General features: G+C 35.3%; 1 protein-coding gene across 1 annotated transcript in view; it reads left to right on the top strand.

Moving 5' to 3' along the window:
• The first annotated feature begins 279 nt into the window (after positions 1–279).
• Positions 280–25,826, top strand: part of Rbsn-5 (Rabenosyn-5) — a 36,473-nt gene continuing 10,926 nt past the window's right edge. The window contains exons 1-6 of the mRNA XM_089634649.1: positions 280–809; positions 4,028–4,175; positions 6,362–6,579; positions 9,541–9,738; positions 11,053–11,235; positions 19,074–19,193. Of these exons, the coding sequence (XP_089490775.1) occupies positions 384–809; positions 4,028–4,175; positions 6,362–6,579; positions 9,541–9,738; positions 11,053–11,235; positions 19,074–19,193 (1,293 nt within the window). The 5' untranslated portion in view covers positions 280–383. The remainder of the gene's footprint in view (positions 810–4,027; positions 4,176–6,361; positions 6,580–9,540; positions 9,739–11,052; positions 11,236–19,073; positions 19,194–25,826) is intronic.

Genomic DNA, 25,826 nt, shown 5'->3' with positions numbered 1-25,826 from the left:
AATTGTCCAATAAATAAATAAATAAAAAATTGGATAAGTAGACATTGTGAAACCGTACTGAAGTTGAGGAACTACATTACTGAATTAGGAATATCCCTCACGCGACTCATGCTAATAAATTTAATCTAACACAAAGAACTTATTTTTGGTGATCTATAAAAAACCATGTATTGTTTGAGAAGTGTTTTTTCAAAAAACTTTGGATTTATGAATGACCCAAAAAACCATAAAACATGGAAAAACCATACATCTGGCAACACTGTGGCAAGAGGCGTTTGACGTTTGTCTCGGTTGGCTGTCAAGCCCTGTAATCAACATTTATATTATGTTTTCACATAATGAAATATTGATATCTTTTAAATTAGAATAGTATTAATTTTAATATGGCGGAGGGAAGAAGCGATGACGATATTCTCGAAGGCTTTTTGTGTCCTATATGCAAAGCCGACCTGAAATCGCCAAATCAGTTAACTATTCACTTCGAGACTCTTCACCAAGAAGAGCAGGATGTCCTCAAATCCCTGAAGACCATGTTTGGCAAAGCAAAGAAAAAAATACTCAATTTAGACGAGAATTCGCTGAAAGAAACGTTTGACAAGACATTGAGATTCACAGGGGAAAACGTCACAGATTTCTACGAACCCCAAGAATTTGGCAGCTCTAAGAGTATTTCGGAATATTACAAAGCCGTTAGGTCCGCGAAGTTAGAGCGATATGCCGCTGAGACGAACAAACTACTAATTAGGCTGGATAAACTGGTGGCTAATATGCCCCATGATCAAAGTCTTAGAAAACAACATGAACAAGAAGTAAGTTCAATTTTAATTAATTTACAATTATTAAAAAATACCTGCAAACACTAAATGCTGCTTATTTTTGACCTAGTTTCAAGATTCATTACTTTGGCTTTGTTTAATGGTTTGACAGTCTGAATGGCTTCCGTAAGCAATCAGGATATATGTACCTAATCGCTGCACTTTTAGGCACATATTTTGTAAATTACACTTTCTTTCAACTTAATTACTACAAGAAACACCTATTTAGATGCACATAATAGGTTATTGGTTGTAAAATTGTGCGTATTTAAATTGAAACGAAACTTTTGTAAATGTGAATCCATACTAAAACAAATCCAAAATGGCAGCACAAAATAAATGGTTTTATAATGGAAATTTTGAACTTTAGCTGAATAAAACTTGAATGCATCTTTTACCATCTCTCTCGACATAAATAGTTGTTTATTATAGTAGATTGAAACCAAGTGTAATTTCCGTATTCTGTGCCTAATAAAAGTGCGATGGTAAACATTTTCCCTTATTTATATCATTCCCTTGACAGCAGCCAAAGTTTTTCATCAGGCTTGTCATTGTGGCGAAAGTTTCACAACTTAGCTCCCCAGGTAGGCACTGTATGTAAGTCGCCATGTTTTCATACTTTTCGCATTTCCCACAGCTATTGGTGCTTTTTACTTCCAACAGCTGTAAATGCCTCTTCTACCTCCAGCAGTGATTACTAACAGGACTCTGCCACCTAAATGCCTCTTCAAGTGTCAGAGTCCTGTTAGTAATCATTCTAATAATAATATACAGGGCAGTTTTAGTCAGTCTAGTTTAGACTAGTCAAACTATTATCAATTTATGGCTAACAGTTTGCATCCACCGGTCCATCGATCACTAATACAAAGCCATATGTACAATGCATTTGATTGATGAACGTATTTCTAGAATGTACATATGTTATTATTATTATTTATTTTCACTTTATACAGGCAGATAATATACAGTACCATACTTACTTCAGCAATGATTACTCACCATTCTACCTACAGCAGTGATTACTAACAGGACTCTGCCACCTAAATGTCTCTTCAGGTGGCAGAGTCCTGTTAGTAATCATTCTACCTACAGCAGTGATTACTAACAGGACTCTGCCACTTAAATGCCTCCTCAGGTGGCAGAGTCCTGTTAGTAATCATTCTACCTACAGCAGTGACTTTTATAAATATTGTGTGGCGGTTCATTTGGGAATTATCAAGAGTATTATTAAGAGTACCTACTGTGGATAATCTCACTCCAGTTGCTTTCTCCCTTTTCTTCATATTGATTTCCTACTTGAATGAAACACACAAAATCTTTGTATGCACTACATTTTAACGACCACTTTTAATTAAACACTGTGAAACATAGAAGGTAACACAATCGGCCTATGGCCGGAAAATAAATTAACATCAATCATCGAAGAATAGTCTACATATTACTCATATCACCATGTAAATTAAAAAGTGACATACATACGAATGCAACAATACAACATTTGGACAAAAAAGCTTCATAGATATATATTTACTATGGTACTAAACTCTACAACAAAATACCACCTTCATTCAAAAATCACATTGACATTATTCAAAAATCTAATTAACCCCAAAGTTTAATTTATTCGCCTTTGGGAACAGCTCATAATATGGTCTCATATAAATCGTTGTGTGTCCCTTACTGTCATTTATTTATTTATTTATTTATATATATATACGCATAAAAAGGCTTTTACATAGAAGTGATACATGATGCAGTACAATGAGAGAATATGTATTATACAGGAGATATTGACAGTAAATAGATGTAATCCATTTTAAAGAAGGTAAAAAATACACACTTGTAAAATTGTGATTACAAGTATAATGAGAAAATATTAAAAAATATGAAGCAATATTAGTAAAACGTAAGAGTAACACAAAGTAAAAAAGAAATTACAACAACACTACATATAAAACAAATCATTAAAACTAATTTACCAAAGCTACTCTAATTTGTAGGTTTCAACAAAGTGTTGGTGTAGATAATGCTTAATTCTATATATGGAGTCAATAAATAAATCAATAGTACCCCCATACTTGTTGCCCAGATCATGCATCCTATTGGTCAGTGAGTGTGTCTGATAGTTGGTCGAGTATGTATTACAGAAGAATGTTATATTTTGTCTTGTATTCCTAGTCGGCACATGTAGTTTAATAGTGGCAAGGATGGCAGGACTATCAATTAAGTTGTTAATGACTGTGTAACACAACCAGGTCTGAAATAATTCTCCTGTCAGACAGTGTTATTAGATGCAATTGATTCATCAAACTGACATAGTTAATGTAATCAATAGGAATTCCGAGCTTAAAATTTACGTACTTAAGAAATTTGTGCTGAACTCTTTCTATATTATTGGAGTGAACTTTATATAAAGGGGACCAAATAGGTGAATTATACTCCAATTGACTTCCGACTAATGAAATATAGAGGGTTCTCATACAATCTATGGACTTAAAATCGGTTAAAGTTCTGCAAAGGAAGCCAAGCATCTTTAAAGCCTTATTAGTTATATAGTTGATGTGTTCAATGAATGACATGGTTAGAAATATGATCTAAACGGTGTTAGAAAGAGAAATTACCACGCTTTATATTCAAATCTAGAATTTAACCACAGAAGAATTAAAATGTACACCTCTATGAAAAAAAAGGTTTCAACCGTCATTAGAGAAAAATGTATGAATTTTTTATTAATTATTTTTATATTTAATGACAAAAAAAGTGAGGTGGCAGTAATGTTTATAATTTGGGGTATTATGCCTTCTCGTGTTGCACTACCTCCTTCTTTAGCCAAAGAAGGAGGTAGTGCAACAGGGCATAATACCACAAAAACAAATCACTATAAGTATGTATATATATTTAGATTTCAGTAACTTCATACTATTCATATAATTAAATATTAATCTGTAAATGAAATCCTTAGCACGGGAGATTCCAGTGATATCATATACAAAAGAAAGATAATAAAACATTTATTATAACTTCCGATTTTATTGTCCGGGTTAAATCTTCCCCATAGGAAAAACTAAACCCTTCCACACACTTTTCCACAAATGATCATCTAGTCTAGTGAATATTACAGGAATTTCGAATAGCAATTTATTATTATTATGTACATAAACTTATTTTATTTCATCACAGAATGTTGTAGAATATGTTGTGCCACTGTCCAGATAGTCCCTTGGCTCGACGGTTCCTCGGTGAAGCTGTGTCCGGGTTGCGCTAAGGCATTCAACATCACGCGGCGCCAGCACCACTGCCGGCTGTGCGGATCCGTGCTGTGCCACGACTGCTCCTGCTTCTTCGACATCAACATTGCCCGTAGGTACTTTGTCACTTGTACCCAAGGCCAGCCCTGAGCCAAACAGCGTCTGACGCTGGTAAAAACTTAAGGGCGCTGAATTAGGTGTTCATTTATAAGTTTATGTTTCCTATTATCAGCCCCTTGACTCCTTGTTATCTACGCAAGTCGGCGCTGGGAGCAGACTGCTCCAGTTGACCCTGCGCAGGTCCGGCCCTGCATGACCATATAAAACTGTTCGGTTTTTAAATGTATTTGTATTTTTAGCTTTAAATTGATTGGTTGTTTTTGTTATGTAGCAAATGTAATTAACCCCTCCGACTTTTCGCGAACTTGAAGCTAAAATGTCTTTATCGAAATGTCAATTTCACGAAAACGTTGTGTTATTACCGCCTCACAATCAAAGCTCTATAAATGAAACATTACTGAACGGAGCCGAATAGTAAAAACTGTTTTAGAAAGGTTACAAAATAGGCTTTCAAATTGTTGTATCATAAATAAATATTAACATTTGTAAATATTTAAATTTAGAATGGAAACATGAAAAAATTGTAAAAATGACTCACCTGTAATGTTTTATGTAAAAACGATACTAAAATCACGGATAATGTAAAAAAAAAACACTTATTTCATCGTACAAATGTACAATAAACAATTCTGTCACTTCACTTTTTGACCATTTCATACAAAATATATTTTTAAAAAAATAATTAAACTTGCGAGGCGGGTCGGCACGTCAAACGGCTTTCTTGGCGTCGTTTTACGATTTGGCGGGTAAAATTTGCTTCCACTGAGTAGGTCTTTTTACGGGTTTCTATGGATAACTTTGAATAGAGATGTGAAGCTTCATTCAATACGAATATTCTACTTTTTGTTTTAGGGATGTCACTAGAAGAATAACGGAGTTATGACGATTTTTGTGGAAACACACGCGTTGACGTGTAAACACGCTTATTGTACTTGACTGCTATCGTTATTTTATCGTGTATATCTGCTTACGTTGCTGACCGGTTAATGCGCCTAAATAAATAAATAAGTTACATAAGGAGAATTTTTAAGTAAGCAAGCCCTCTCATATATAGATTATGTAAAAGTATTGTTTTATTATATTATGGTAGGGTGCTTTAATTTGTAGTGAAATTTTTAACAACTATAGAAATAAAAAAAAGTCAAGCAATGCACAAGTCTTTCAATGCTTTGGCTAAGTTGAGAAATGGGCAGAATTCATTGGAAAAGGAACACCACTGCTACAGTCGCCCCAAGTGGTTAGCTACGTTTAGTGACATAGCAGGGGTGCATGGTGTGAGCTTTATCCTGGTCTTGGTGGCAGATGCGTCTGCCCAATTACTGTGTAGTTAATTTTAATGTAAAAAAAAGAGGAGAATATACGATGCAAATGTGAATGGTAGCAGAAGTCGGGGACGCCCGAGGAAGACATGGCACGACCAAGTGAATCAGATACTTGAGTCGGGCCATGTCAAGAGTCAGAACAATAGAAGAGTATGTATGAGACGATGTATGAATGTGAATGAGGCAAGGAGTGTGTGCCAAGACCGAGTTGTTTGGCGGTCCGTCCTCTCTGCCTACCCCTGCGGGGAAACGGCGTGATGGTTAGTTTGTTAGTTAGTTTTTAAAAAGATTTTATAATATCATAGCTTTTTCACACTGCTATTTTCAGCTCGCAAACTTACATCCGTTATATAGTTTTTATGATATTTGAAATAATATACATTTAACTATCAAAAATAAGACAAGACACTATATTATTTTGATCTATATTTTTTTAACTAGCTGTACCTCGCCACGCATTGTTGTGGCTCAGCATGTCTGTGCAGATATAAAAACAATAGTGCATGTCGCTATTACGTCCAATAGATGGCGCTGTTAAAAAAACAGCGAGTTTTTACCTGTCACGGGTGACATGTATACAATATAGGTATATAAAAACACAAATATTCGAATTCAACGTTGTGTCAAAAGTTGAAAGCAATTGGTGAAGAACTTTGGGACATTTAAGATTTTGAACAAATGAACATTTTTATTTATAAAGATAAAGATAGATTGTGCAATAAGACACAAGATCATGAAAGAGTGTTGAAACTAGATTAAAGGCAGGTAGTAACTACATATTAGTTAATATGAACATTCCTACATCAGCATGACTCAACACACTAGTCTTTGCTCATTGTCTTTTTTTTACTTTTAGGATGCATGATCGACCCCTCTTACGAGACGTCCAAGTTTCCCACCAACTCCGATCCTACGAAAACGGGACTCAGGCTCTGTGAACACTGCTATAACCTCATCGAGCTCCGCAAGCAGATGCAGGAAAGTAGGAACTCTAAAACCATCCTCGTCACGGGCTATGAACAAATGCGAAGCCTCATGGAGCAGGCCACCCCTGCAGCTGCTATGTATACTAAAGTAAGTCATTATACTATATTGAACTTCCCCACCTTCCTCTCCCCCATCTCCTTTCCCTCCCCACTATCCTCGGCCTCACAACATACCCCAATTGGGGATGCCATGGTCCAACTGGCTCATGACGATTACGAGCAATTGGAACTCTTGTGTGCGAATACATGAAAAAAAGTTGCAATTTAGTCAAATTACTTTTACCCAGATTTGACCATGTAGTTTTTTTTTTAAATGGTATAATTACCGATCAATGAAATGAGGTAAAATGTGGATAGTGATATAATGAAAGAGGTTCAACACTACTTTAACTTATAGACAACTATGTATACATCTTATGAAAATTATAATTTAACATAGGAAAATGTTGTGAGATACGTGTTGTTAAGAATCAGATGGTATATTGGATAGTAACATAGATAGGTAAAATCATTTGTCATCTGTGACAGGTAAAAACATGCTTGTTTTGAAAAACTGCGCCATTTTTTGGACAAATACGTTGAACGTAAAAGCAACACGCGCTATTGTTTCTCTATCTGCACAGACAGACTTATCCACAACAACGCTTGGCGGGACACATCTAGTAAAGAATAACACAAGAAGTGCCTTGTGGGCTTGTTTCGTGATACAAATATTTGCCTAATTGAAGTTTAATTTTCATTGGAAAACTGTGTTGCACCATGATTATGACATTTTTTTAATTGAGTTTATTTAGGAAACATAATATAAACATGTCGATATACAATCTCAGGCATGTGTAAGAGAGACAGGCACCAAGTCAACGACGACATTTGTAGCCATTCAAATTTGTATGGAAGGCACTTCTAGTTTTCTCCTTTATTCTGTGGATTCTGTTGCTTGGCTCAGTCTGTCTGTTCAGATAGAAAACAATAGCGCTTGTTGCTTTTACGTCCAACAGATGGCGCTGTTTTTTAAAAAAAAGCTTGTTTTACCTGTCACAGGTGAGAAATGCATGATTTTTCCTGTCGCAGGAGACATCTATATAATATAGGCATATAAAAACACATGTGTATTTGAATACAACATTGTGTAAAAATTCCAAAGAAATCGGTTAAGAACTTTGAGAGATTTAAGATTTTGAAGAAACAAACATTTACATGTTTAATTATATAGACAGATAGTAATGTGGCAAGAGTTAAAATGTTTAAATAATTTGTTACAGTGATTTTCTGACAAAATTCCCATAAAATTTCTATAGATTTATTTTTTACGAAAATAAGATACATATGATTACAAAATTATAACAGAACGCAAAATGTATTTTTTTTTCCTAATTATTTTACTATTCCATAAGGTGAGCTCCAGTAGTTCGTGTTTATGGGAAGAGTAAGTTTATACAAAAAGAAAATAATGTTTAAAAGATGATGTGTGAACTACATGGGATGGGTTTTCCAATAAGAGGTGTTATTTTGATATTCAATCGTAAAAGATCAATGGTTTCGTTGCTTGTGTGGCACGTAGTGCCGTCTTGTTGAAAGTAAACGTTGTCCAGATCAATACCATTCAATTCCGGCCATAAAAAATCATTAATCATCTCTTGATAGCGCAATCCATTCACCGTAACTGTTGCTCCAGCCTCATTTTCGATAAAGTAAGGTCCAATGACTCCGCCGGACCATATACCGCACCAAACAGCCACAAGTTGAGGATAGAGAGGCTTTTCAACAATAACTCTTGGGTTTTCCGAGCCCCAGATGCGACAATTTTGCTTGTTAACGAAGCCACCGAGGTGGAAATGGGCCCCATCACTCAAGATAATTTGCATTTGATTCACTCAAGTGAATTTAAAAAATTTCAATGCGTTGTTGAAGCGTGTATCGTTCCATTTTTATTAATGGCGTAGTTTCTACTTGTCAAATGTCAAAAAATGACAGCTTCAAAAGTAACATCTACTGAAATAGCGGGCTATTCAAAATAACACCTCTTATTGGAAAACCCTGTACATTCAGTCAACAATATTCCCGTTGGCGGCATTTATTTTTACTCGGGAGATGTTTTCAATGTGTATTGATATTTCAGGCAACTAATTATTGCTTATAATTATTTAATATTTAGTCTTATTAAAAAACTACAAACGTAATCCAACAAACAAATTAACATAATTTAATCTTTAAATTAGCTACAAACATAATTCAATCTTAAAATTAAATACAAACATAATTCCATTAATTAACATTATGAATATAATTATCAAATACACATTATATTTGTATAACTAATATGTCCATCGGGTAATTATTGTGACTTTAATATGCCCGGTAAGTGAAAAAATACTGATTTAAAAATACTGATTTGCTTTACGGCGATGGTCTGCAAGGTCCATACCAGTACATTCTCATGTTTCATTCAATAGGGAATTCTCGTGCATTTTGTAAATAATTTATTTCAATAGAGATAATTATTTTATTATGTGCCTCTTTTTTTTCTTTTTTTTAAAATGCATTTTCATTTTTTTGTAGTTGTTTTAAAAATTGCGTGCTATTTCGGCTCTGAAAACGGTCATGCGCCATTTTGACCGCTACGTCACAAGTGCTACGTCACACCTTTGCCGCTGCCCGTGCCATCGGTTTGCAGGATCTACTCGGGCCGGTCAACAGTGACGTCATCGTTCGCCCTTGAACGCTTGATCAATCACCGGGCGTTTTTAGCTGCATTGAAATATTTCGTTCGCGCCTGTTTTTAAAGTCATTATAACTTTAATAAATGATTTTTGAAAATTATAAAAACTATGTATTCTTGTGTCTGAAGTGTTTCTACATGTGAATAATTAATAATAAGTGATTTTTTGGTGTGAAGAGAATTCCCTATTCATAACTTTAATGAGAATGTGCTTATCTGTTCCCTAATAAAATGGTATTCATTTTAGTCTTCTCTATTAGTTTTAAGCATCTATCTCTCTTCTAAGGAATGCTTCAAATTGTAAATATGATTGTGTATATATTTTTTCAGATGTGTTTAAGTTTAAAACTGGGAGAGACGACGTACCACCTGTCTGATGCCAACATCCTCAAGTCCAGGATAGCGAAGTATGCGGAGGGGATAGACAGCCTCAGCAAGCAGATAGCCGCGCTGCAGATTGCGCAGCCGGGTAGTCGGACCAGCAAATTACAGATCTCTATCCGTCAAGCTGCTGTACACTTCATAAAGGTTTGTGTTATCTTTACACATTCAGTAAACCCATACACATGCGGACATATACGCGTTTCTCTGAAATTGGATCAAATTACAGCAGTTAAAATATTAAATAAATGTCTGTCCTACAAAATCAGGATTTCGCTCAGTTGTCAGCGCGGTTGACTCTAGTCCCTGGAGAGGAAGATTCGATCCTCAGTCAAACCAAAAATTTAAAAAAAAACTTTTTTTTTACGGGTTGATTTTTGTAGATAACGTTGTCTGATATTAAGACTTTAAATGGACGATGTAATGTTGGGAAATCGATCCGAAAATTTTAGATCTTTAAAAATCTATAATATTATTTTTATTATAGATTTTATTACCATTTACCTCAATAAACATAGATCTCTATTTTAGGTATAAGGTAGATGGACAAAATTTGAAACAGCCATAAGCCATTTTTGCCAAAACCAAACCGCATTTGATAATAATATTGATAATGTACATAAATAAATAAATTACTGTGACATGTTTTTTTTTAATCATCTACATATGTAATGTGAACTGAAAGTGATGGACTAAAATTTGAATGTATTTTAATCAAGTCAATTAGTAATTTTCGGGAAGTGATATGTAAAATATTATATTGTATTAATTTGTACAATATACTTCTCTTTCCTGTTATACTTACATACTGTAATATTGTGTCAATTACTTTGTAAAAGCTTAATAGGGCGTTAATGAATAATAAAAAATATTTTATAAGAACTATACAATAGATATTTTTAGAAAGCTGGCTCTGAATGTTTAAATAATACAATAGACTTTTATTGGAAAGCTGGCTCCGAACGTTTAAATAATACAATAGACCTTATTGGAAAGCTGGCTCCGAACATTTAAATTATGCAATAGACCTTATTGGAAAGCTGGCTCCGATCGTTTAAATTATACAATAGACCTTATTGGAAAGCTGGCTCCGATCATTTAAATTATACAATAGACCTTATTGGAAAGCTGGCTCCGAACGTTTAAATTATACAATAGACCTTATTGGAAAGCTGGCTCCGATCATTTAAATTATACAATAGACCTTATTGGAAAGCTGGCTCCGAAAGTTTAAATTTGATTAAGATAACTACGTGTAGCTAGACCGCAAGCAAAAGAAGGTGTGCAGATGCACGTCTCTTGCCATGCGCAGAAAGGGCATGATTTATTAGTAGTTCGCTAGCATTTGTGATTGGTTTGCCACACCGTATTTGCCTCCTGCATCGCTCTTTATTCTGGTTGAAGCTAGAGAACGATCTTTTGTTTTTGGTGGAAGATATATGACTATCCTTTTGTTATCAGGAAGAGTTGCTGACAACCAGTCCGCTTCCCAGTGAGGCAGAGATAAACGAGATACGGAGGATAAAGCGCGAGGATGCGGAGAAGCGGATAGAGCAGGAGAGGAGACAAACGCAGATCAACCTGGCCAAGAGGCAGGCGCTGGAGGAGCAGGCTTCTGGGGGCAGAAAGCCTGAGGCGTGGACTGTAAGTTCTAATAACGCATTTTAATTTAAGACTATTATCACATTCCTGGCGCACAAATGTTGATGTCAGGGATCCAATCAGCTAATTGTTTAACTCTTGCTTTGCTACTGCAAAATTTTTGTCGTGCGCCGTCTGATTCAGTTTTCATCATCACCTTTTTTTTTACAAAATTAGGTTTTTGTAAATTGTACCGTTTTACCAGATAATGTGTTCATATATTAATAAAAATAGCATACAATCTAACATGTATTTTCCCCAGAATAGCTAGTTGTATTAAGAGATATGATTTTTTAACATATCCTTAAAGATGAGGTTAATCAAAATCAAAACATGAAAGATTTCGACATATTCTTGATTGACACTTGCAGTACTTTTAGTAGAATACTGAAAGTTGTTTTGTTTAAACCTTTGATTATATAAATGTCTAGATTGAGCGTTCGAGCGACGAAACACCAAAAAAAATATCAGCCAACTGTTGGCTGATAAGCTCGTTCAGTCCGCTCAGTTGCGAAACTATCGCTGTGCGGTAAACACGTGTTGTGTGACATTTGAAAATGACGATTTGCGCTATAACAGTGTGCAGAAATTACAAAGGACGATTGAAAATAACTAAAAATGTTACCTATCATAGGTAAGTTACCTTTTCAAAGCCATATAATAACCATTTAGTTAAAGAATCAATTCAGTTTTAATAGTGTAATTTAGTCTTACCATCGTCTTGACAACGCCATATTTTGACGCATTGTTTACAGGGTTGCCTGTTCTTCAAATTAAAATACCCACATAAGGTAAAAATTGCAAGGCGCAAATGACGCCGTTCTATTTATAAAGAACATTAACTTTAAATTCAGTAAATTTAAATGATTCATCAGAAATATAAGAATCTAGTAAATAAAAAAATTTCCCATGAGTGCGTTGTTAATTTTAAAATAGGTTTTAATAATTACCCAAAGTACACCATATATAATAATATTATAAATGTGAAAGTTTGTCTTGTTTAAGTGTTTGTAAATTCTTCGCGTTGACACTATGGGCGAGTTGTTTCGGAAAAAATCACGTGTGAGAAAGTCATCACAACGTCAATCCACTCAATTTTCCATAAATTGGGTTGTTTCATCGTCCGTCAAGAGAAAATTCAACGAAATATTCATAAAATGTGATCACCCGAAATCGGCCGGTTAACGCGATCCGCCATTTTGAAAAAGATTGACGCATGCGCAAACGTCACAATTGCGATCTGACATATCGTATGTGCCAATTACTGGTGATAACGACCCTCACTATTTTGGCAAATAACGCAAAGAAAACCCAACGATTAAAATTTATGAAGTTAAAGGTTTTGTGGGAAGAAGTTTAGATACCTTTTCTACATAAAATATTGTCGAAATTCGTTTTTATATCGTTGGTTTCCGTGATTTAAAATGACGAAAAAACTGGTAAAAATATTGAAAAACTACAAGTTTGTTTCTTTTGTCGACCAATATATCACAAATTATGACCAACATAGTAGCCAGGTGGCCTGGAGATACCCATCTTTTTAATAGTAGCAGCATCAAAGTAAGGTTGGAATGCGGTGAGTTTGGAGATGAAGTGATTGTTGGAGATGGTGGTTATGGAATAAAGCCATATTTACTAACACCCTTAAGGAATTCCGTTTCTCGAGAACAACATTTATATAAAGAAAGTCAGATCAGGACCAGAAATGTTGTTGAAAGAACTTTTGGAGTTGTTAAAAGATGGCTTCCAGTCCTTTCTTCATAAATTAAAATGCATGTAGGTACAAGGGATCATTATACAAGATCAACCACCTGTATTCATAGACCCCTTGGACGAGGTTAACGATGTACTGGTGCAAGCACCAATCTTTAACAGGGGAGATGACCACGTTCGTCAAACCCTCATTAACTCATATTATGCCAGATTGATGGACTAATAAATAGTAAAATACTACCCAGCACAAAAAGCCCTATCTTACCTCCTTCTGTACCATTAAGCCTGTCGTCCCACGTGTCGGTAAGGAATCCACATAAGCCGAGTGCTGTAAAACCCTGCATTGCAAGAGAGGTTCCACGGTAGACCGCCTTATAAACTGTTTTCTTACTTTACTTCTCTGTGCAGAACTCGGTTTATATTGATTCTTTACCAACCCATGGGGCAACACTTTCTGTAACATCTTCCGCCTGGAGACTCGAACACATGTGTACAATCTCTTGGTACATGAGCGAAGATAATAAAAGTCTTTTGAATTTCAAAACAATAATGTCTTTATTCAAAAATAGCTGTACCCCGCCACGTGTTGCTGTGGTTCAGTCTGTTTTACCTGTAACAGGTGTCATCTAAATAATGTAGGTATATAAAAACACACACATATTTGAATGCAACATTGTGTCTAAATTTCAAAGCAATCAATGAAGAACTTTCAGAGATTTTCAACAAACGACCATTTACATATATTCAGAGATAGATAGTTAACATGTACAAAATAATTAATGTAACGATAAATCTTCTATTTATTTTATACTTTAATGTTTATAAACTTAGTAAATTACTTTGTTTAATAATAGAGAATACATACTATGTATTAGAAATGTTTTGAACAACTATCTCACATATACATATATTATGTAATATGCATTGGATCGTTATTGAATGTGAATAACTTAAGTGTAACTGCATACTCCTACCTAATTTCATAAAATAAATAGAGTACCAAGATGTAGTATATTCTTTTATTTGTATTTTACATAAGTGAGGAACAAAATATATCAAAATAATATAACAAATTAAAATAAAAGAGAAAATAAGTAAGGAACCTACCTACACTGTAGAAATTGAAAAAAAAAAGATAAATGGACAAATAGAAAAAAAATGAATAAATCGGAAGGTTGCGGCTTCAATTTCCATCAGCGGCATTTATTTTTTCTCAGAGTTTATTTATTTTAAAATATGTATGGGTGTTTCAGACTAATATTTATTGATTATAATAATTTGTTAATATAAATTCAGTTAAAAATAAGAAAATAAAGGTTTAAAATAATATTTATGGTATTTTCCAATTATGTTCTAAATCCTGTATTAACAATTAGTTAATGTTAATTAAGTATTAATCTTAAGTGTACCGTACCATACCGTCTACAGTACCATACTTATCTACCAGGTAACTATGGTACTGTATATTATCTCCATATATAGTTAGTAATAACATAGATCATTCTAGAAATGTATTACATAGTAAATCACATCAAGGTCGCTGTAGCGACTTGATTAGCGATTGTGATTATTTATTTTTTATTAATGCCCTGAAAAAAGTAAAATTATACCAGAATACTCTCTCGGAAGAAAGAATAATTTACAACAAAAATACATACTTATACAATGGGAAAGAAACATTTAAGAACATAATATAATGGACTAGTGAATTGTGTGCGAATGCATTCATTCATCTTGTTCTAACAATAATTGACAATAATTGAAAAACATTAGAAAGAACACAAAAGATTATACGGCCCATAAAGTAAAGGTCACACAGCATTAAAAATATGCATAATATAAAAACCTGGACATGCCGTGCATAATATTGCATAAAATGCATTTTTTTAAATTTACAGTTTTAAAAGGAAAGAAAAGAAAAATGCGGTCTTACTGGAGTACCCCGTCGTAAGTACACAATGTACATTTGTTAGTATTATCATGTAATATAATGTAGGTAATTGTGAAGCCAGAAAATACTTCATAAGAATTGTGTACATAAAAAAGAGAAAAATTATTAAAATTAATATTAGTACATTAAAGAATTCACCCAGTAGATAGTGAACAGAGGGGAATAAACTGCTTTCATCTCAGTTTAGTTTTAGCATGACTCCGATATTACTCGTTCTTGTCTCAATAATCCAATTTTTTTTTAAACCGGAAATCGGTATGTATAATAATAATACGGGGCGCTTCTGTCAAAAGGGTTGGATTTGGATGCTTCAACAACATGAGAATACATTAACTAATCAGATTATTATCTTAAATAAAGCAACGATAGTGAAATACAAATATTTTGTACTAAAATCTACTAATAGTTTGTTTGAAAATTTGTATTAAGTCAGTCAACAAATTCGTTTACATTTAAAGGAGATGAAATTGCTCTTAGGATTGAGGTTTCTGGGGCGCTGCTATCAAAACGGTTGGATTTGGATGCATTAACAACATAAGAATACATTAATTAATCAGATTAATTTCTTAAATAAAGCAACGATAATGTAAAATAATTGCTTTACACTACACTCTACTAACATCTTATATAAAATCATTCGACAAATTCGCTTACATTTAAAAGGAGAGGAAATAGGTTTTTAGATCGTTGGTTCTGTGGAGCTGCTGTCAAAGGGGTAGGAGTTGGAAGCTTAAAATAATGTGAAAATGCATTAATTAACCAGATTATCTTAAATGAAGAACTGATATAAAACTAGGAAACATTGTAGTAGTAGTTAGTAAACTGCAGTCAACACCATAATAAACCTCAGCTGTGGGGCTAACCAAACTCCCACCTTCTTCCACCACCAGCTAGCTCCTGCAGCACCAAAGTGCTGATGTCATCGTCAAACACGCTAGGGAGTCCGTCAATCGAAGTAGCCACTATGCTCCGCATAAAATTTGTGTCCACCGCCAGTCCTCTCCTGAATTTCTCTGCTACCGTCCTTGAAGCATTATTAAAAGTCAATTAATAAACATATATACCTGCATGAATTAAACAAAGCATCAGGGCAACCAATTACTAAATATAACAGTTCATTTAACAGCATTATGGCGTTAAGATTAATACCAATTAAGAAATATATTCCAACCTGCCTTGCCCGACGCTTCATATTTTCAAACCGAGCTCGGAGCTGTTTGACAGAATCCATCGCCATTGAAATCGGATATAAGAGTAAGCCATGTCGCCTCTCGTTGTTTGAAGATGACTGCGTCGGTCTTTTTATTGGTGAGAATATGGCTATACTTCCTCACCAACATTGCATTGTTTCCTGAAAACACATTTCATATTTATAAGTAACAAGATCGTACAAGGAATTGCTGATATAAAATTAAATATGCACTTGAAATATTATATTTAATAGGTCAAAATACACAAATCCATCTTCACGTTTCTTACGGATATTTTTTTGAACGTTATTTATAATATTCCTCGGTAACACATTATTAAAGTGTGGCGGAATGCAACATAATATATAAAAATAAACAAAAAATTTGCTGCCATAATTCATTCTATGGCGGAACAATCCAGAAGGGATAAAACGCGATGCTTTTAGAGAGTTCCACCTGTCTCATTCCACAGAAACACCGGGTAATATTACAAGCGATAATTATATAGAGGTATCGCAAATGTTTTCATTATGATCGTTTATGTTGTTTAGAAGACGAAACTCTACATAATATTATCAAGCTTTACATTGGGATTTAGGAAAACAAAATGCTTACTCACGTAACTATACGGTTACAAACATGTGTATTATTTATTCATAAAGTTCATATTTATTATGGAAAAAGGGTATAATTTACAATACTTACAGAAAGTTTGGATTCATTTTAAGTTTTCAACAATTGAGACATTAAACAATCACAAAATACAGGCAGTCCAACAACGCGACGGCGGGAAAAAGTTTTGACAGATTGATAAAAATACGAGGTGTTGCCAGCGTAAAAATAATTCCTGTCTTGCAAAAAAATTATTCTCTGCAATAATTGCCCGATTCGGCGGGGAACACTGGAACGGATTATTCAAATATAACGGAAGCTTTTTCGGAGTTGAAACAACCCAATTTGTATTTGAATAAAATCGACGTGAAGATTTTCTTACATTTGAATAGAACTCGGGAATCTGAATAATTGTTCAGCTTTTCCGAAACAACTCGCCCTATATTTAAAAAAGTTATGAATTCGAAATTTGTTTATCTATTAAAATTACAAAAAAATGTGACAGGTTTGTTTGGTGAAGTATCAAGTAAACTTTTAATTTTATTCATGCATATTTTACAGAATACCTAATGATCCTATATTAAGAAGTAAGTGGATAGAAATAATAAGAAAAAGCCGCGGAGAGGATGTCAGCTAAAACATCTGTTATTTGCTCTGATCATTTCCTTGCCAAAGACGTTATTTTCCGTTTTTCTTGTTTATTTGTTAAAAATAATCAAATAAAAATAAATCTCTTTTAACAATGATTTTCTTTTCATTTATATCATTATATTTATGTAGAAAACTATCTTACTTAAATGAATTCAAAATTAAACGAATTATAGGTCCCGCAAAATCGAAACATATTTTTTCCCAACTTTTTTGGGAAATACTAGGGAGCTGGTATTACTCAATACGCCTACAGTGACGTTAAGCGCTTACGTCAACGATATAAGTTGCGTATACTTGTGTGCGTGACACGCACACAAGTATTTCAAATCTGGCCTGTTCTTTCTGTCGGAATAACAGTGCGACACTCTATCTAGATATTTATATAGTCAAAGGTTTAAACATTGTATATTTTTCTCATTTCTCCTTGTAACACTATTTATTATCATTTTTTTCCCCTTTTATTTAAAAAAAAAATATATATATTATATATATTTATATTTGTAAAGCTTTATTTACATATATGCTCCAATTATTATTATGTGAGAAATAGTTAAGATGCAGGCGTATTCTAGTGTTAATTTTTAAATTGTATACATTTTTTTTTTAAAGTTCTATATAATTTTAAATTTATTTATTTCATCAAAAAATTACATAATATATAATATATCATTAGTAAGTTGTATAATTATATGTCAGTTAGAAAAATGAAATTGTTGAAAGAATAATGTACCTACAATAATACGGCTAAGAGAAATATATAACTTTTTTTGGCGATTAAAGAATAATATAACTTTTTTTGGCTGGACTGTATTTAACATGTATATATTTATATTTATATTTTATGTATAAGCTGTTTGTCTCTTACCTTTACCAATAAATAAATAAAAAAAAAAAATAAAAAAAAAATAAAAAAAAATATAAAAAAATAACATATAAACCTAATCTAGGTAGGTACATAAATTATAAATAGAAAATATAACAGTATTTAATTGCATTAACCAGCAGATTTCCACTGCTTTACCTAGTAATAAGGTTCCTTAACACAGCATACAATTTCAGTAATTCCAAGAGCATTTTTCATGTGAAAATTGTTTGCTATATTTGATGCATGTTCTTAAAATAATAGAAAAAACATACGCTACTGGGACAACACGCGTGGTTTTACTGCATTAGGTCCAGTGGACACACTTTGGCTGCCCGTTCATGCGGCTATTTCATTTGAACACATATTTTCTTTGAATGGCTATCCTTTTCATAAGCGGTGCTAAATTTTTTGTTCGATTAGTATGAATATAACGTGTCTCATACTTTTAACATGTCATTGTTAGAATGCGTGTTTCCTAAGGGAAAATAAGTATGAATATGATGAAATACTTTTAACCCATTGGTGTTATTTAGTGGCTCTTGTATTTTATCACGCAGGTGGAGGTTTTCTATGGTACTCGCTTGTTGCAAATTGAAATGCGTTTTATTTATGTCGGATTGTACATTTTATATTTCAGGTTACATTAGTTCAATTTTGTTTTTTACATGGAAATCCTTTTTCTATATTGCCAGCTAATCTCTTTTGTTTTTTGGAATGGAATACAATTTTTGAATGGCTACTGAATATTAATTGAATTATTAAAGTACCTACCTAGAAAGTACCTACATAGAAAAGTATTGTTATCAATTTTAACCTCTCATTCTTATTATTTTTGACAAAATGTTGTTTTTAAATGTAGATGGTGAGCAAGTACGGAGATAATTTACCTGATGGAGACATGGACGATCCATTAGTAGAGCAGATGAACATCATCCGAGGGTATATCAAGCAGGCCAGGGATGAACTGAGATTCGAAGAGGTAATTATCAAATTTAACTTTCGGCTTATTATTAAATGTGGCTCTATCTTCTGTGTATCAAAATGTTTCCTTCTTGGTGAACAGAGTACAGCACTCTCTCAATAATCCCTCCATCCCAAAAACCGGGTAAGTGTCCAATTAGTGAAAGCGGCGGATTATAGTGCATATTATTTCATAAAGACGAACACCGTTATCGATCTTTTAATTGAAAAAAAAACGTAACAGAATCTTAGAGTAATAATTACTCTAAGGGCAGATCGAACCAAATAAAAACATGTGTAACAGTTGTTGCTAGAATACCCAGAGGACTAACCGAAATGTGTTAAAATAACAATAATGAACCCTGGTGATTGGTAAATGGTTAGCGAGAGCTATCTATAATAACTGAGTGTGTAAGAATAAGATAACCCAACCCATCTGTGTATAAAACTTGGAGCTCGAGTCTATTGAATTTAACATATGAATAACGGCGAATTGTACATCTTGATTTTGTGATTTCAACTAGTAAATAGTAATAGTAGTTGTCGGATAATCGAGCGGCAGATTACTGAAAGTAGTAGTACTGAGAGTAGTAGATGTAATGGAAGTTGATGACAATCATTTTGAACGGTGACCGGATAAATCATCAAAATGATAATAATGATAATTCATCACATCTTTAAAAAGTTATATAAAGTCATGGAAAGTGATGAAACAAAAACTTTATTAATTGGGTTAAGTAGGTTAGGTTTTAATTTTTTTTTTTCATCGTTTCTAATGACTTTATATCACTTTTTAAAGATGTGTTGAATTGTCACTGTGTTGAGTTATCATGGAACCATTTTGAACAGTTCACAGTCTTCTACATCTTAAGAAGGATAGGGACCTTTTTTTTTTTTATATTCACTCCACACAGGAGGCCCTGAAGAAAATAATTTCCCTCAGGGCCTATGTCATCTTTGGGGATGCTGTGTGGAGAGTCTTTTTGTGGAGAGGAAGGAGTGAACATGGGTCTTGAAGAGTCCCATGTTGTAGGACGGAGGAAACACAGAGGCCGGCAGTTCGTTCCACAGCCGAGCTGTTGAACTTAAGAACGAATCGTAGAAGCGACCCGTTCTCATGTGACAAATGTCAACCGTGTACAAATGTTGGGCGTGCGTTTGGCGTGTATCCCGACTACGCACCGGTGCCGAAGGGATCAATGACGCTAGTTCCTCAGAGCATCTTCCATTGTAATACCGATAGAACAAGGACAGCATACCTACCTGAGGCCTGTGCTCTAAAGATTGCCGTTCGTTTGTTAAGATTGGGGAAGCTATCAAACGGACCGCCCTTTTTTGCACAGAGTCAAGGTTTTTTTCAGGTATTTAGGGGCTCAGGACCAGAGATGGCTGCCAAATTCGACAGTAGGGCGCACTTGCGATTTGTACAGGGTCAGCAGTTGTGTACTATTAAAGTATCTGCGGGCCCTGTACAGTACGCCCAGCTTCTGAGAGGCCAACTTTACTCTGGCTTCGATGGAGCCCCCGTACCTGAGCTGGTCACTTACAGTTACACCGAGCATATCAATGGAAGGCCTGTTCGGAAGATTGCCTCCGTTGAAGGAGACTAGATTATCATTTGGATCCTCTTTAGACGTAATCAGACAGGATTGGGTCTTTGAAACATTAAATTCGACGAGATTATTTTTACCCCAGGAGGAAATACTCTCGAGATAACCGTCCATTCTCTCCTTCAAAGCCCTCGAGCCGTTAAAGTTTGTGTGCCCTTTGGGGGCTTGTCAAGCAAAAAGCTATCATGAACTGTACTGTCATCCGCGTAACAATGAATCGGTGCACATGTCAAAAGGTCATTGATGTGCAACAAAAACAAAGTCGGAGACAGAACCGATCCCTGTGGGACGCCAGCATTTAGAGTGTGAGGAAGAGGTGAAACCGTCAGTAACCGCCTGAATCGACCTATCCCTTAAAAAGTCAGCAATCCACGTACACAGGGATGCGGGAAGTCCGTAAGAAGGCAATTTGTTGACAAGTCCTCGGTGCCAGACTCGGTCAAAGGCCTTGGATATGTCTAGTGCGACCGTTTGGGTCTCACCGTGACGTTCCAGGCATCGCCCCCAAACATGCGTCACATACGCGAGAAGATCACCGCACGAGCGGTTCCGCCGGTATTGACGGTCGTTGATAATTTTGTTCTTCTCGAGGTATGTGAGCAGTTTGTCGTTGATCACACGTTCCATCACTTTGGACAGAACTGATGTGATCGCTATGGGGTGGTAGTTGGCTGGGTGGAGCGGTCACCTTTCTCTCTTTCTTGCAGTTGCTCAAGTTGCTCAGCTCTGTCCAATTTCACATGTTATAAACATTGTCAAAATTTACAATTGTAAAGTTGTGAAAATGTGAATACTGCGCAAGAGTCCCAACTGCTCCCAACCAGTGAAACTATGGCATCCCCAATTGGGGTACTTAGTGGGAAGGGGAAGGAGATGGGGTAGTACCAGGATATTCAGATGTGTTCACCAAACACGGTTAAAGCCATTTCAGCAATGTTATAATTTTGATTGGTGGTCTCACACCAGGGTGATACTGAGAGTATCTTCCACTCTAGAATGTGCCGCAAGTATAGTATATATTTTTTTAAATTAATAAATTGTGAAATAACACAATTCATCAAATAAAAATTACTTGCGCACGCTGAGATTTGAAACCGCGACTATTGGATTGCTAGTCGAGAGCCTTACCCCTCGATCGAGGAGGCTATCAAAGTGCAGTGAGACACTATTTTTAGTAAACATTAATTATTATTGAATGTAGACATTCTGCACAGCTACTTTGAGCACTTGAGGCCATATCTCCCGTGTTTCTTCATAATATACTTTGACGTGTACCGGTTAGTTTGTTAACCCTTCAGATTTTAAAATATTTTTACCAACAAGTCCCAATGACGATTGCAACAATAACATTTGGCTGTCATCAGTTGTTTTGTTTTGCTCTATCTAAAATTAATTTTTTACCATTCTTTTTTGTTTTCTGGCAAAAAAAAAGTGTAGTGTGTTGTGCCTTGAGGTTTCTTCTCCCTCCTGATCTTCCAGGAGTCACTTTTCGCTGCTGATTTCCAGATATTTATAACCTTTTTTTACTTCTGTCATTTTCCATACCATTATTGTAGTTGTTTACTGTTGTGAATAATGGAGGAAGATTTCCCTCCTGGACCCCCTACAAAGCCCCCAGATCCCTCTCCAGACCCCCAGTCATTTTGACTTCTACCAAAAAAAGGAAATTTACTCCTTCTTCCCCAATAAAACTTGACTCTCCTTCGACTTCACAATCCCCACCAGCACTTTCTCAACTTCCTCCAACAAACTTTTATTCTCCTCATTCCCGTGGCCCATTCATAGTATACGCCCAAAAAACTGAGCAAGGAAAAACCATCCACCCTCTTGAATTTGGCAAATTCCTATCAAATAGCAAGAACCTTTCAATCAAGCCTGGAGGTGTAAAAGCCGAGGGTCGCTTCCGAATCTCCGTCGAATTCCTCTCAGGGTCAGCTGCCAACAGTTTCATCAAAAATATCTTCATTTCATCTAATTCAAAGTTCAAGGCATATATCCCTACTTTCAATGTCACTCGCATGGGCCTGGTCAGAGGTATCTCGACCGATCTGTCCATCGAAGAAATTCTGTCTTCACTTTCAACCCCCCAACACATTGGCAATCCCATAAAAGCCAGGAGGCTAAATTACAAGGACTCCTCTGAGGGTATAATTTCCTGGAAGCCCTCCCAATCTGTAGTTATCACCTTTGAAGGTCAATCTCTTCCCTCCCATATATATTTATTCTTCAACTCATTACCAGTTGAAATGTATACTTATCCCACCACTCAATGTTTCAATTGCTGCCGTTTTGGTCATACCAAAGCTGCATGCAGATCTCAACCCAGATGTTTTAAATGTGGAGAAAACCACGCAGCTGACCAATGTCCTTCTTCCTCCTCACCCAAATGTTTTAACTGCTCAGGCTCACATACAGCTATCAACACTTCTTGCCCAGAACAATCTCGCCAAAAAAATATAAAACTTTCTATGGCCTCCCAGAACTTGTCTTTTCTGCAGGCTTCTAAACTATTCCCGCCTGTCAAAAAATCATTTGCTGAGGCTTTATCCAGCAACTCCTCATCCAACCCTCTTCCCTCTTCTACAACAACTTCTTCTCGTTCAACTAAATTCACATACAAAAACGATATCTCTAAACCGGCTCCTGGATACGATCAGCAACAACACAACTCACTGCTCTTAAATCCCAATGGTTCACCTCTTTCAAATGCCACAAATGGGTGTGCAAATAATTATAATCCGTCCTCAATGAACTCTCTAAAACTTTCTGAAAAACTCTCCCAAGACAATTCTTCATTTATCCAAACTCTCATTATGCTTCTAATTGACCTTATTTCTTCTCAAACTAATCTACCGTCCAACGCTGCTACTATTATTTCCACATTAAAATCATTTATTCAAAATGACTCTTCAAGATTTCAAAATACTTCAGTGGAATAGCCGAAGTGCTATTTCTAACAAATCTGATCTCCTTAACCTATTAAATTCCAAATTTATTTCTTTGGCTGCTATCTCGGAGACTTGGTTTACTCCATCCACCCACTTTAATGTGGGAGGGTATTCCTGTCTCCGCGACGACCGCCCGGAAGGTTCGGGCGGCGGTGCTGCCCTTTTTATTAAGAAATCCATATCATTTTCCCCAATAAATAATATCAAACCCCCCAATGCTGACTTCCAAATGGTTGCAGCTAAAATAAAGGACACATCCTTTATTTCAGTCTATCTTCCCCCAACAGCCCACTTCAATAAACAAATTTGGTTGCAAATTGTAAGTCAACTAAGCCCTCCTTTCTTTATATTAGGCGATTTTAATGCCCATTCCCCCGTCTGGGGTTCTGCTTTCTCCGACCGAGATGGTCGAAGTGTGATGGATTTCCTAGATCAATCCAACCTTTTCCTTTTGAATGACGGATCTCCTACTAGGATCTCTCGCCCCAGCACAAACCCCAGTGCAGTGGATCTCTCGATATGTTCTACTAGTCTGGGTTCTCTCTCCTCTTGGGTGGTGTCCCCCGACCCTTGCTCCAGTGATCATTTCCCGATCACCATTACTTATCAAACTTCTTTCCAATCGGACAAATCTCATATTTCGACAAAGATTAAAACGAAACACACCAAATGGGATGAATTTAACTCTCATATGGACAAGTTCCTACTAAATTTACCCGACACCAATATATTTTCCGTCAAAGATGACTATAATAACTTCAAATCAATGCTCATAACTGCAATAAATAAATCAAATCCTCCCCCTAAAACTAAATCTCTTTTAAAAAAACTCCCTCCAACTCCCTGGTGGGATGAGGAATGTTCCAAAGTAGTAAGAATTCGGAAAGCTAAATCTCTTTCCTATCGTTACAATATGACTATGGAGAACTATCTTATATACAAAAACGCTGAATCCAATGCCAAAAGGGTATTGAGGTCAAAAAAAAGATCTGGGTGGTACAACTTCTGCAGTTCAGTATCTCCGAACACTCCAATTTCGGAAGTTTGGTCTATGATCCGAAGATTTCGATCCTCCTTCAGTTCACCATCTCCTCGAGCGTCTCATTCTAAATGGATAGATGAATTCTTGGACAAAATTGCCCCCCCTTCTGTACCTAACTTAGATGAAATAACGCCTATCTATAATACTCCTATGTCTAATCATTGGCTAGACTCTCCATTCACCTTAATTGAGCTAAAAAATTGTTTATCAATAGTCAAGGACTCATCTCCAGGCAGAGATGGTATACCTTACAGCATAATCAAAAATAGTAATGATAATGTTCTAAACCACTTCTTAAGCATCTTAAACAAAATCTTCCAGACTGGTATAATGCCTGATGACTGGAGTTGTCAAATAATCATCCCTATTTTAAAAACAAACAAATCACCAAATTCTGGATCCAGCTACAGGCCGATCGCTCTTTCATCCACCCTCAGTAAACTTTATGAAAAATTAATTAAAAACCGATTAGAATTTTTTGTCGAGAGTAAACAGCTTCTCTCTCCATCTCAATTTGGATTTAGGAAAAAAAAATCCACTCAAGATAACCTTGCCATCATCAGCACTGATATTAATTTATCAATTTCTAAACAGGAAGTTTGTCTTGCCGTCTTTATAGATATAGAAGGCGCCTTTGACAATGTTTCCATCCCAATCCTGAAAAAAAAACTTCTAGGCCTTGGCCTTCCCCCCATGTTTGTCCAATCTATTATTAATCTATTTCTAGATAGAAAAATTTTCATTGAACTTCCAGATATTTCTCCTCAAAGTAGGTCTGTTTGGAAGGGTTTACCACAAGGCGATGTATTGTCCCCCTTACTGTATAATATATACACATATGATATGCATGTCACTATTCCCCCACAAGTAAAAGTTATCGAGTTCGCAGATGACATAGCTTTCTTCTTATCATCCAAAATCATCCCTCTCGCCGTCAAATATCTTAACGAAGCCATGAATGCCCTTTGCACATGGCTCACCTTAAATGGTTTTGAACTTTCAATCCAAAAGACTCAGTGTGTCACCTTCTCAAACCGCCATAAAAATCCCCC

The sequence above is a fragment of the Hesperophylax consimilis genome, chromosome 8, assembly GCF_061612785.1.
Source record: "Hesperophylax consimilis isolate HC1 chromosome 8, BYU_Hcon_1.0, whole genome shotgun sequence".
Taxonomy (NCBI): Eukaryota; Metazoa; Arthropoda; class Insecta; order Trichoptera; family Limnephilidae; genus Hesperophylax; species Hesperophylax consimilis.
This window is presented reverse-complemented; position numbering and strand designations above follow the sequence as displayed.